Source organism: Tachysurus fulvidraco, chromosome 22 (genome assembly GCF_022655615.1).
Source record: "Tachysurus fulvidraco isolate hzauxx_2018 chromosome 22, HZAU_PFXX_2.0, whole genome shotgun sequence".
In the NCBI taxonomy this organism is placed as follows: domain Eukaryota; kingdom Metazoa; phylum Chordata; class Actinopteri; order Siluriformes; family Bagridae; genus Tachysurus; species Tachysurus fulvidraco.
Window position 1 is genome coordinate 13,678,710 of NC_062539.1, and position 12,500 is coordinate 13,691,209.

General features: G+C 46.1%; 1 protein-coding gene across 2 annotated transcripts in view; it reads left to right on the plus strand.

The window, feature by feature from the left end:
• Positions 1 to 12,500, plus strand: part of cdh6 (cadherin 6) — a 32,263-nt gene that overhangs the window by 8,760 nt on the left and 11,003 nt on the right. For both annotated transcript variants that reach the window (XM_047806618.1, XM_047806619.1), the window contains exons 2-5: positions 6,616 to 6,914; positions 9,422 to 9,716; positions 10,108 to 10,227; positions 12,006 to 12,179. In XM_047806618.1, coding sequence (XP_047662574.1) covers positions 6,717 to 6,914; positions 9,422 to 9,716; positions 10,108 to 10,227; positions 12,006 to 12,179 — 787 coding nt within the window. In that variant the 5' untranslated portion in view covers positions 6,616 to 6,716. The remainder of the gene's footprint in view (positions 1 to 6,615; positions 6,915 to 9,421; positions 9,717 to 10,107; positions 10,228 to 12,005; positions 12,180 to 12,500) is intronic.

The following is a 12,500-nucleotide window of genomic DNA, read 5'->3' on the forward strand; positions in this document are numbered from 1 at the left end:
GTGTGTGTGTGTGTGTGTGTGTGTGTGTGTGTGTGTGTATGTGTCTGTGTGTGTGTGTGTGTGTGTGTGTGTGTGTGTGTGTGTGTGTGTGTGTGTGTGTGTGTGTGTGTGTGTGTGTGTGTGTGTGTGTGTGTGTGTGTGTGTGTGTGTGTGTGTGTGTGTGTGTGTGTGTGTCTGTCTGCATGTGTAAGTGTGTGTGTGTTTGTGTGTGTGTCTGTCTGTATGTGTGTGTGTGTGTGTGTGTGTGTGTGTGTGTGTGTGTGTGTGTGTGTGTGTGTGTGTGTGTGTGTGTGTGTGTGTGTGTGTGTGTGTGTTTGTGTGTGTGTGTGTATGTGTGTAAGTGTGTGTGTGTTTGTGTGTGTGTGTGTGTGTGGCCGAGCTGATGCAATCTGCCTCAGAAGCTTCAGGTTAAAACGGAGTGCTTGATTCACCTGGACGTTATCCATTCACTCAAACCTGCTCACTCTCAGCCAGAGAGAGAGAGAGAGAGAGAGAGAGAGAGAGAGAGAGAGAGAGAGAGAGAGAGAGAGGGTCCAGGGTCATTGGATCATGTCTTGTCATTTGATGATAGAGAGTATAGCAGGGGGTGTGGCCAGACATTGTATACATACCAGCAATAAAAAGATCCTACGTCATCTGTAGCCACTAGTCACTAGCATTTAGCTAGCATTCAGCTAGTGACATTCAGTCATGCTAAGTTTATTAAATGTAGCATAGTGTTAGCTGTAACTGTCAAAGTCAGACACATTAATGTTTCGAGCGGAGAAAAGGACACACGTATTATTACAATCGTATTTCCTTCGGAAGAAAATCGTCCAAACCAAAAAAAAAAAAAAAGTTGAGATAAGAAAAGAACAAACGAGTCGAGATAAGAAAAGAACGCACATGTACAACGGTAAGGCTGATGTTGGTCTGGCTGATGTAGATGTCTGATGTTGGTCTGGACCCCAGGACTCAGAGATCGTGTCGTCCCCGGAACTACGAGGCTGTTATTAGCTCACAGCTATTGTAACAGAACTCTGGAGCTTCCTGTAATCGTCAGCAGAGCGACTCTCTGTGTGTAGAAGTCACTAGAACACTCTGTCAAACTCCGCTTGTTGAAATGGCCGTTTGTGTGGATTTTTTTTCCCAGCACGACCTTTTCCCATTTCCCGATCTCGCTTCCCACGTTTAGCGCAAGCCGATAATGGCCTGACGCCATTAGCTGGGGTCGTCCCTCTGTTGTCTTTCGCCATTTCAATTGATTATTCTCAAGTCGGTCCAAAGCGAGAGTGGATCATTAGCGTGCGCTACAAATTACTGACTAGCTAAGCTTGCCAAGTGTGTTTCACAACACTGACACATTGCTGTATGTGTGTTTGTGTATATGTGTGTGTGTGTGTGTGTGTGTGTGTGTGTGTGTGTGTGTGTGTGTGTGTGTGTGTCAGGGCTGAAATAGGCCAAATAAAAGTACAGCCACAAAGCAGAAAGCAGCTGATCCCTGTACGCTCCTTTCCTCACGCTGAAGCCGAGCGCCGAGCCGAGCGAGACTAGCTCCTGTTCCGCTAGAGCAGCGAGACGAGCGAGCGCTAATAACCTGACAACTCCGGGGCCGCAGAGTTCAGAGAAAAGAATACGTGCTGAAATCTGTCTAATCAGGATCCTTTAACCTTTATTCTCTGCTCGCCTCCAACGACCTCCACAACATTTTCATTCCATCACTGTCCCAGACGCCGCCACGGGCTTTCGCCTTTTCATTTATTTGTCACACCGCAGCTTTAGGGTTTTCACTTCTATTCCTGTGCTTAATGTCAATAAATGCCATTATCGATTAATTTTTATAATACGTTTTTATTTTCAAGCCCTCTTTTTTTTTTTTTCCCCGTTCCTGTCGTGCAGCACAGGAGCAGAATGGAAATGTCAGGCGATGTTGCGATTGCAATCAAGACGACATAAAGCAACCTTTTAAAATGAACGTTTTCTTAAAACGTTTAGAGCTACATAAAAAAGGTCTTCCTCTTCTTCAATGCAGAGCTGACCAATCAACAGAGACCTCATCATGGCAGAGAAGGAACATTTGTTCTGAATATTAAGTTAAAGCAACGATTTATGAAAAAACACAACAACGTTGTACAACCGGAACTGTTGTCGATCGTGTGCGTGGCCTGTCGAGCATTCTGTCTTTCCGTAGCCGTGTTGTAGCTTGTACGTACAATTTCTACACACCGCTGTAGTATAAAGCGTGTCGGTTCAGTTTACGCGTCACTTCACGCCAGCTTTGTTTTCTCATTAGATTAGCGACTCAAGCCAACTAAACACTCACCAGAGTCACCAGCCTTCTCCACTGCTTCCTCCCAAACATCTCTGTAGACAGGAGGAGAAGTGAGAAAATATTTCAGACATGACTCACCGTGAAGGATACATGTCGTGGACGGTTGTAATAATAACATCGTCCCCACAACACACTCTGAAGCCTAGGTCTTTTCTCATGCAAGTAAATCACCTATTTAGAAAAAGTGGTGAGAGTGCAGCTGAGTTAACAGTGTCGTCAGTCTGCCAAAGGCCTCGCGGGAAAGACGTGCGAGAAATATTGACGACAAGCTTGAAAAAGTTTCCCTCGACTCGGACTGCGAGCAACGACTTTATTAGCAGAGCACGCTCCTGATTCGCGTATTTGTCAATGAGGTGGAAGTGACAAGCTAAGCCCACACACACACACACACACACACACACACACACACACACACACAGAGGCTCATTAGCATTGCAATAGAAGACGGCATTCCGATAGTCGGGTACAATGGCAAGGGGAAGCCAGTGACCCGAGAGCTCCCGCTGAGTTCTTCACACAGCTTCCATTCTCACGCCGAGCGCTCCTCCCCTCCGCTCACTCAGGGAACCGCAAACAAACACAAAGGCAACACACATACTGTAAACACAAACACACACAGGTTAACAGGTTTGCATTTGAACACACAGACAACAGAGAGATGCAGCAGTGGTTCCTTCACAAGCGAGAGTTTTGCCCAGCAGCTCTGTAAACACGCTAAAAAGCCGCTGCGCATTTGGACCTCTGCAGATCTCCAGAACAAGTAACAGAGTCATTGACTCACAGACCACATTATGGCCTCTCGCCTTACGTAATTAAGAGGTCCCATCTGGTCCGACCGACGCTCCCTGACACTAATTGTGTTGGTGCACATGGTCATCCCATCGGGGAAAAAAAAAAAAAAAAGCCCTCGAACATTTAAATCCATTATCTGTTCCTGTGGAGAATAAAGTGCACATGTTGCAATGCAGAGGAGATTAGGAGGATCTGCAGGGGGCTCGGAAGCAGGATTACGCCTCTGAGGAAGTTTTCGCCCCCTCACTGTAAGCACCGTCACATGCTTCAAGCTTCTTAACATCGCTCTGTCGCAACAACAAAAAGAATTTAAGACTCATGTTTGTAAGACAAGAGTTTAACGCCGGAAGACGGCGGGAGGACATTCGCTAGGCCTCAACTTCGTGTTCGTCATGGAAACAGACGTTTTATGGAGACTTGGCTCACTGCTTATTCCACTACCTTCAACCAACATATGGTTGTAAATATTTCTCTCCTGCTTCATCATTAGTTTAATAGTTTATACAGCAACTCAAGCTAGTTTCCGTCACTTATTTAGAGAATCTGTTGTGCAGGCGTGGAGATTGTGTCATGAAAGGTTAACACCATCTAGCAGAGCTCTCGCACGCGACTGCCAGTGGGAACACCGTTACACCATCTCATCTCATCGTCACACTACCTTCGCAGACCTTGTTTCTAAGTCCTTCATGGTCTTTACTCTTCCACCTGAGCTCACGTCGATGTTTATCCACCCAAGAATTCATCTTCCAGTCTACCCTCCAGCCAATCGTGATCTTTTTCAGGGCTGTAACCGGACGCGCTTGTGGATAAGTATAAATAGCCGAGGAAAAACAGACAGCAAAAAAATTAGGACCAAGATGAGCAGATCAATCATCGTTCTCCTGGAGCAGTGATAGCATGGCATCGTAAAAACCCAAGCAGTCTAGACAGCCCCTTCAGCCTCCTCACTACACACCACCACCCCTCCACCCAAAACAGACGACGGACTGGTCGATGAGAATCGATTGCCCGCTGCACCCCCGGGGGAGTGACACGGACTGGCTGCTTGGGTTCACTAGTCCACCGAATGGAAACAGGATCAGTACTGATGTGTTCGAGTGAGCCACCCACACTCAATTTCCCTCCACCTGATCTTCGCTTCGGTCTTCGCTTCGGTCTTCGCTTCTCACCGTCAGAGGGCCAGACCCCGACATGGCATGTGTCTCCTTGCATTTCACACAAACAGGACAAGGCGACGATTTGCTCTTTTTCTCATATTGATCTCCTAATTGAGCATCAACGAGTCAAGATAATTAAACATTTATTTAGGTACAGCTGCCCTATTTTACAGCCCAGCGAAGGCTGGACACTTCCAGCTACCTTCTTCATCATATAGGAGAAGTGGGAGACTGTGTGTGTGTGTGTGTGTGTGTGTGTGTGTGTGTGTGTGCGTGTGTTTGGCGGACTGTGCTGCAGCAGGACTTGTTATCTGTCACTGCCCGTGGCTGACATTCTTCTTCTCTTGCTCCTAATTGCCCCTGCGGGACTCATCAGGAGGGCTGCGACTGTCCGCTGTGTGCCAGAGCTAGCAGCAACGGCTATGCTTAGAGCCCCTGCCTCACTCACTCACACACACACACACACACACACACATACACACACACACACACACACACACACACACACACACACACACACACACACACACGACGTCCCAACAGCTCACTGCATCCTCCACAGGTGTTGTCGATTCTAACACACTTCCCCGTCCCCTCCGCCTGTCAGTTGTTACCTCGCCTCTCTCTGCCTCTCCCAAGAGACTCGGAAGGGGACCGTGTCTTTGAGGAGGAATAAAACCAAGAAAAATAAGTGTTAAAAAAACAGCAATGGCTGATAGCTCAAGGTCAGACGTAATGCTAAGCAGTCTGCAAACAAAAGTGTACGGTCGGTGCGATACGCGGTATTCCGCAATTGCTAATTAGGCCACAAATGTAATCATGAAGCGCATGAAACTACAGAAGCAGCAAAAAGAAAAAAACCTGTGTAAATGCTAATCCAGTGCTAATGTCAAACTTGTATGTATCAAACGTCTGAGAAGAGAAGCAGCGCAGCATATTGGCATGTGTATGAGCAGTAGAGATGACGGACAGCATGAAGTCCAGGTGTCACGTTGAGTTTTATGGAGCGTGTGTTCGTGTTTATGGACAGCAGGGGAGCTTCTATGCTCCTCTACCCACGTCTTTCTCTCGCTCTCTCTCTCTCTCTTGCAGCAGGTTGGAATCGCAAACAAACCCAGACGGTCATTTCTTCGCTTCCAGTCCAGCCGAGCATCAGGGGATTTGCCATGTCACAGGGCTGTGCCAAACGGCTCCCTGAGTTCGGGCCTCTGTAACTTACATAAACTACAACTGTACAAGCGTGTCTTTCTCCTTTGTCTTTCTTTGTTATGGACACACACACCGAACCACACACGCATCGAGTCTGACAGTAAATCAATACGAACCGCCATCTATTGTTAGCTTGTTCAATTAAAGTCAGTCATAACGGAATGAAAAGCAGAATAAAAAGCCAAAAATCAGCGTGCACGCGCGTGTGTGTGTGTGTGTGTTCACGTATCAGCGTACTATACAGAACAAATCCAGCAAACGACCCACTTTTATCCGAATCGCTGGCCCTTTAACTGTCGCTCTGTCTACCGTCGACCTTCCATCGTTTCACACCGACGGATGAACGCGTGCAAATGTCAGCGGCTCTATTGTAAATCAAAACCTCAGAGACGCCTAAACGCACTTCACGCCGAGAACGCCTGTCTCACCTCCTGTCCCCAATCACATTTGCAATCTGCTCTATAAAGCATGAAAAATACAAGAGAGAGAAAAAAATCCACCTTAAAGATCGATTTGATGTAGGACCAGGAATTACGACGCGATAGCCGAACGCTTTCTGCTCTGACCTCCGAGCGGTCAGCGCAGTGAGGCCGTGTTCATTTTTCTCCTCACTGCCGATCAAGCCTTCCCACACATCACCACTAAACACTCCTCTGTCTGGCCAAATGAGGGTTTTTTTTATTTCTACCGTAACTCGATTGCTGCATAAGTGTTTTGGTCTTTAAATCGAGGCATTTAGAGCGGACTTCTATTGATTAATTGATAATAGATTCGCGAGAGCCATTTACTTGTTTTGTAGTACTTCCCGAGTCAGAGGCTAATGGTGGTCTGTAAAGAGAGGAAGCGAGCTCGTGTGAGTTTTATCGTTCCTGCGCTAAACTGATTCCTGCAGAACTCAGCCTCCGCTTTCCGCTTCACGCTCTCTAAACCGCGGGACACCAATTATATAGATATCAGTGGCAGATCTGCTCGGGCGGCCTGCGGCACCGCACGGCCGTCATACGCTTCTGAGCGCCGCCTTCTAATTAAGGGACAGTTGTAATGTTGATGTGGGGCTCGGGTCAGCTCTAATGAGAATCTTAGATACTTCCTTCTCCAAATTAATTGGTCGCTTTTTTTATTATTATTATTATTTTTTTTTTATAGGTGACCCTGAGTCTTCGAGCCAGCACACAGGACTATGAGGGTGGCACCAATCTCCAGTCTACAGAGCTTAAACCTGGGCAGATAGGACCAAAGAAGCCAGCATGAGGACTTTGATGCCCTTCCTGTTATGGGCGTTTGCAACCCACAGTGCAGATGCCATGACGCTTTCTAGAGGAAAGGAAGCATCTCGACAAGAGAGGAACACAGAGAATCTGAAGCGCTCCAAGCGAGGATGGATGTGGAAGCAGTTCTTCCTGCAGGAGGAGTACACCGGCACCGACTATCAGTACATCGGCAAGGTAGGGACACGTCCTTCCTCCAGTTACACGCTCAAGCTAGCTTTAAAGTTTGCGCTCCAGTTCATTTGAATATTAACGAGCCCATAAAGCCAAAAGCAACAATTACACCCTGCTCAAATTCTGTCCTATTAACTCTACAAGCTTCTCCTCATGTGTGTCTCTTTTTGATATTTATCTTGATTTTTACAGTCCCTCGGCTTTGGACCTACATATTATTAAGCTCTCAAAACACAGCGAATATTTTCCTCTTGATTATACACGCTTGCTAGTGAAGCACCACCACAACAGCATTAACACCTCCCAGCAAATAATGTAGGATGTAGAAAGTCCCGGAAGCCATGCTAACCAAAACAGCCATTATATGAGGTTCTGCAGCTTGCTCGAGGGTTCTGCGTTCTGCATCAATTCAGATGGAAACCTGAGTCTAAAGCTGTGTGATGTAATTCCATGAGATGACTTTTGGGTATCTTTAAAGCTAGCTAGCTTTGCTAGTTGCTAATGTACACGTATCTCACATACATGCTAATCTAGATTTCCTCATGTTAATCCAGAAACACAGTCCTGGTGCTGCTAGACTGCGGATCTGGCAGGACCCCGACCAGGATACAAGTACTTCCTGATCATTTTTTTTATTCATTCATTCATTTTCTACCGCTTATCCGAACTACCTCGGGTCACGGGGAGCCTGTGCCTATCTCAGGCGTCATCGGGCATCGAGGCAGGATACACCCTGGACGGAGTGCCAACCCATCACAGGGCACACACACACTCTCATTCACTCACTCACACACACACACACACACACACTACGGACAATTTTCCAGAGATGCCAATCAATCTACCATGCATGTCTTTGGACCAGGGGAGGAAACCGGAGTACCCGGAGGAAACCCCCGAGGCACGGGGAGAACATGCAAACTCCACCCTGGAGGTGTGAGGCGAATGTGCTAACCACTGAGACCCCCCCCCCCCCCATTTAAATTATGACTTATTTCTTTAAAAAACAGGAGATCTGTACATGATGCAGAAATATTTCAGAGATGTATCTAAGAATTTATTTTGCTTTCTCAACCCTAAAAAAATACATATACCTATATACATATGTATATATATTTTTTTCCTCACATTAAAGAACTTTGAAGACACAGCATGCTGTAAAACTCCGGGATATCAGTACCTTGTTTTATCGTTTTTATCTTTCCGAGTCAACGCATGGTGTTGCGTGCGAGCATTCTCGCTTCTATACAGGAGATGATTCGTGCAAAAGCAGGAAAGTCTTTGGATAGGAACCTGGGGAAAAAAACTCAAGATACAGCCGAGAGGAAAAGTTTCATCATCTCTCTTAATCCTCTACCTCTCAGCTGCGGTCTTTTAATAACCAGCGCCGGAGAAGATGAAAAGCGTGGGCTAGGTGATGGTGGTGCTTCTCCAGCTCGGCTCTTGCCAGGTCGAAGATGAGGAGAAGAACGAAAGCTCCGGCCTTTAGCGCTGCCCACCATCACAAGATCAAAGATTAGAATATACGGTATAAAGCAAAAAGCCTCGGCGCATCGACGCTCGGCGAAGGGTCACAACGCAACAGGCTGTTGATGTCGGGTTGCTGAAGGCGAAGAATTTACACCACCTCCATCTCTGGCAGGAGGAGAATGTAAAAGAGTCCTGAGAGGATTTCCGGGCAGGGTTACAGAGTTACACGCTCAAGAGCGTCGCATTCCGACATTAAAAAGATTCCTTTTAGGCTCCCAGAACGTTTCCGTCTGCAGAGGTTTATAGCGGAGGATGAATTCCCAATAAAAAGTCTCAGATGCTTGTGTAAGGCACTGAAGAGTCATTGTGCTTTTTTTAACACGGCCTCAACGAAATGTTCTGCTTTTTTTTTTATTTTCACATGCAAAGAACAGGTGTGGTTTCATTTAATTATATCTCCAAAACAATGATTCACTCCAGCCCACTCAGAAGGGTGAATGTAACCCTCTTTACCTTCATCAGAAGCTGGTTTTCTCTTTTAAATCGGTTCAGAGCCACAGAGCCACTCCTTTAGCATTAAAACTAACAAAACGTTTCTGACTCAAAGCGAATCGGTGACTGGAATTGCGAGACACGTTTCAAACACGGGATGTGAAGGATGGCAGGATAAAGACGTTTGAATTTTGGCTTATGAAACGAAGAGGAAAAAAAAAAGGGCTGTGCCTCATAGAGACAGCAGGTGTGACTGGCTCTCGTTCTAATGAATATGTATTCACCTTGATTGCACATTTGATGTTTCTTACTTTCATGTGATAAGCAATCAGATCTCAATTTCACAAGAGCTCATCTGCACATATTGGCTCGACAGTACCTGGAGAGAGAGAGTTAGAGAGAGAGAGAGAGAGAGAGAGAGTTCCTTTTCAGTTTATTGTTCTTTTCCAGTAAAGAATAGAGTGAAAGGTGACATTTAGGGAGCGTTACATGCTAAAGACAGATCTAGAGGTGGCTGATTAACATCACGAATGATCTCCTGTCCACAGCTTCACTCCGATATGGATCGAGGTGACGGGACGGTGATGTACGTGCTGACGGGCGAAGGTGCCGGGACCATCTTCGTGATAGACGCTAACTCGGGCGATCTGCACGCCACACGCAGCCTGGACCGAGAAGAGAAGCCATCCTACACGCTCCGAGCTCAAGCCGTCAGCAAGAAGAACGGCCAGCCCTTAGAACCCGAGACCGAGTTCATCGTCAAACTCCACGACATCAACGACAACGAGCCCAAGTTTGAGAAGGAGGTGTACACAGCTAGCGTCCCCGAGAGGTCACACATCGGTACGCTTGAGTTTCACAGACCATTCTTTAAATCTGGGGTCCAGAATAACTAGAAGTCAAAATGCCATAACAGATCAGAACAATCAGCTTCTCTAGTCTATACAGTGTTACACCTTATCCAATCACACGCATTTATGTAAATGAACTCACCATGCTTATGCAAATTAGATTAGAGACCTACAGTATGAGAGCTAAACTGCGATTCTGCATCAAAATGAAAATAAGCGTAAACTAGTTGTTATGTTAGTCAGAGAATTTTACGCAGCTGGTTCCACAGTTTGGTCAAACACCTCTGGTTTAAATGATTATTCCAACTTTTATTGTGAAACTTAAATATTGTTTTAAATCTTGATCTGTTTGTTTGTTTGCTTGTTTGTTTGTTTGTTTTAAGGAACTTCGGTTATTCAGGTGACGGCCCACGACGCCGACGACGAGATGTTCGGCATGAGCGCAAAACTGGTCTACAGCATCAGCCAGGGTCACCCGTACTTCTCCGTCGAGTCAAACACAGGTCAGACGGTCCATCCAGGGTGCTGTGTTTTTATCTGACAGAGAGAGAGAGAGAGAGAGAGAGAGAGAGAGAGAGAGAGAGAGAGAGAGAGAGAGAGAGGTACAATAGACTGCACAGAAAAAAAGAGAATCAAATAAACATAAAAAAGCCAGAGCTAGAGAGTACTTCAGTAATGTGAAAGGTTTGCATTACAGCCCTCCCACTCGAGCACTTTAGTCAAACAAACTCAAAGCAGTTTAATCATTTTAATGTGCAGCCTGGACCGTCTCCAGCCGAGGTCTTTGTTTAAACAGAAACACAAAAAGCTCATGCAGCAGATTAGCGTCCAGCTTAACAGCGATACGGGCGAGCCCAGATGTGACACGGACGACGGTACGCGTGTAAGAGAGGTATATCCATCAGTACCCAAGGTTAATCATGCCGCTCCGAAAGAGAGACAAAAACACACACGCCGGATCCTCGACTCGGATTTGGAGCACGGCTTTTTTAGATCAGATGGAACAGATGAACCGCTCCGGCGGCCATCTGTGACGGTTTTATGACCATTTGCAGTTGACACGTTCTTTGTTTTCTAGCGTTTTCTTCGAGCCGTGGTGTCACTTTCAAACTCTTTCTGGTAACTGAACAATATTACACTTACTGTATATCAGTGTGTGTAAAAAAAAAAAAAAGCTGTTTTGTAGATTAACAGCTAGAGGTGTAAACGTCAGGCTTCTGCAGGATCTGATGTGATTTCACTTCTCACAGCAACAAGTCCGTAACATCGTGTCTGTGATAATACGCTACGACGTTTCAGGCTACCATCCAATTTGTAATGGATATCACTCTGTCTGTGACCATAACACGGTATCCATGACGATATGATAGGATATTTGATGATACCACCGTGTCCATGACAATACCACCGTGTCCATGACGATACTATACAATATTTATCAATTCCACTGTGTCCTTGCTGATATGATACAATATCGATCAACATCCAGTTTCCATGACAATCAGATTCAGAATTTGACGATACCACCGTGTCCATGACGATACGATTCAAAGTTTGACAATTCCAACGTATCCGTCAAATACGATTCATCGTTAGCACTGGATGATGATATTATGCAATCTTTAAAGATGCCACCGTACCCATGACGATATGATACAGTATTTGACGATAACACTTTAATCCGTGGCGATACGATAAGATTGGGTATCTGATAAAAGCTCTGAATCCAGTAGCTGAGGTTAGCGCCTTGAGTTTATCGCCTTCTAGCGCTAGTCCAGATTCCCGCTCCGTCGTCACACACAGTCTCTGCCTGGCAACTCTACCGAAAGCTAGAAAGCGACGCCGTGCCACACGCCTTTATCCTTCAGCCAGATAATTCACTACCTGCAGCTGCATCCCAGCAGAGGCTGCTGATGCCAATTACAATCTCCAAGGCAACATAAGGGTCAGCTTGCACGCAACGAGCTCTGCACTGCTCCAACACACCAAGGTTTTTAATCACGTTTCCATCACAACTACGCTTTTTAGCTCTTTCCCAGGAGCCTCGTAGTTCCACGATCGTCAGAGCGCGGCGGAGAAACCGCAGCCTTAAACAGTCTCCGTAGCACATAATGATGATCGCTACATGATGGAGCTTTCACAGAAAAAACACCGCGAAATGTGTTTCTCTGTGTGTGTGTATGTGTGTGTGTGTCTCTGTGTGTTGTGTGTTTGAGAGAGAGAAATAATAAAAAAAAAAAAAAAAAAACAAGCAACCCACACAGTCCCATGTTTCCTTCAGGCATAATCCGGACAGCCTTAGGGCCCTCGGACATGGACAGAGAGCAGAGGGAGCATTACCAGGTAGTGATCGAAGCCAAGGACATGGCAGGCCAGAGAGGCGGCTTAACGGGCTCCACTACAGTCAACATCACGCTGACTGATGTAAACGACAATCCTCCTCAGTTTGCCCAGAGTGAGTCTGCCGCACTGCACTACAACACACGGCGTGAAGATAACACTCTCCACACACCACTCACCGCTGTTTGCCCAGGATTTAACTCATGAATTTTTAGTCCGTCCGCACCACAAGACAGAGAATAATTCATCAGAGCGCTTCAGCAAATTAATACAAATCAAACAGCAGTATCAGGGCCGGACAGATCAGACCTTCATCACCAGCTCAGAAGTAGAAGAACTAATCAGTGCATTAATACAGACTAAGAGAAACATTTCCAGAATTTCTGTAGCAGCACCGAATGTATATATACATTTCCTCGCTGTAATCCGTTACCGT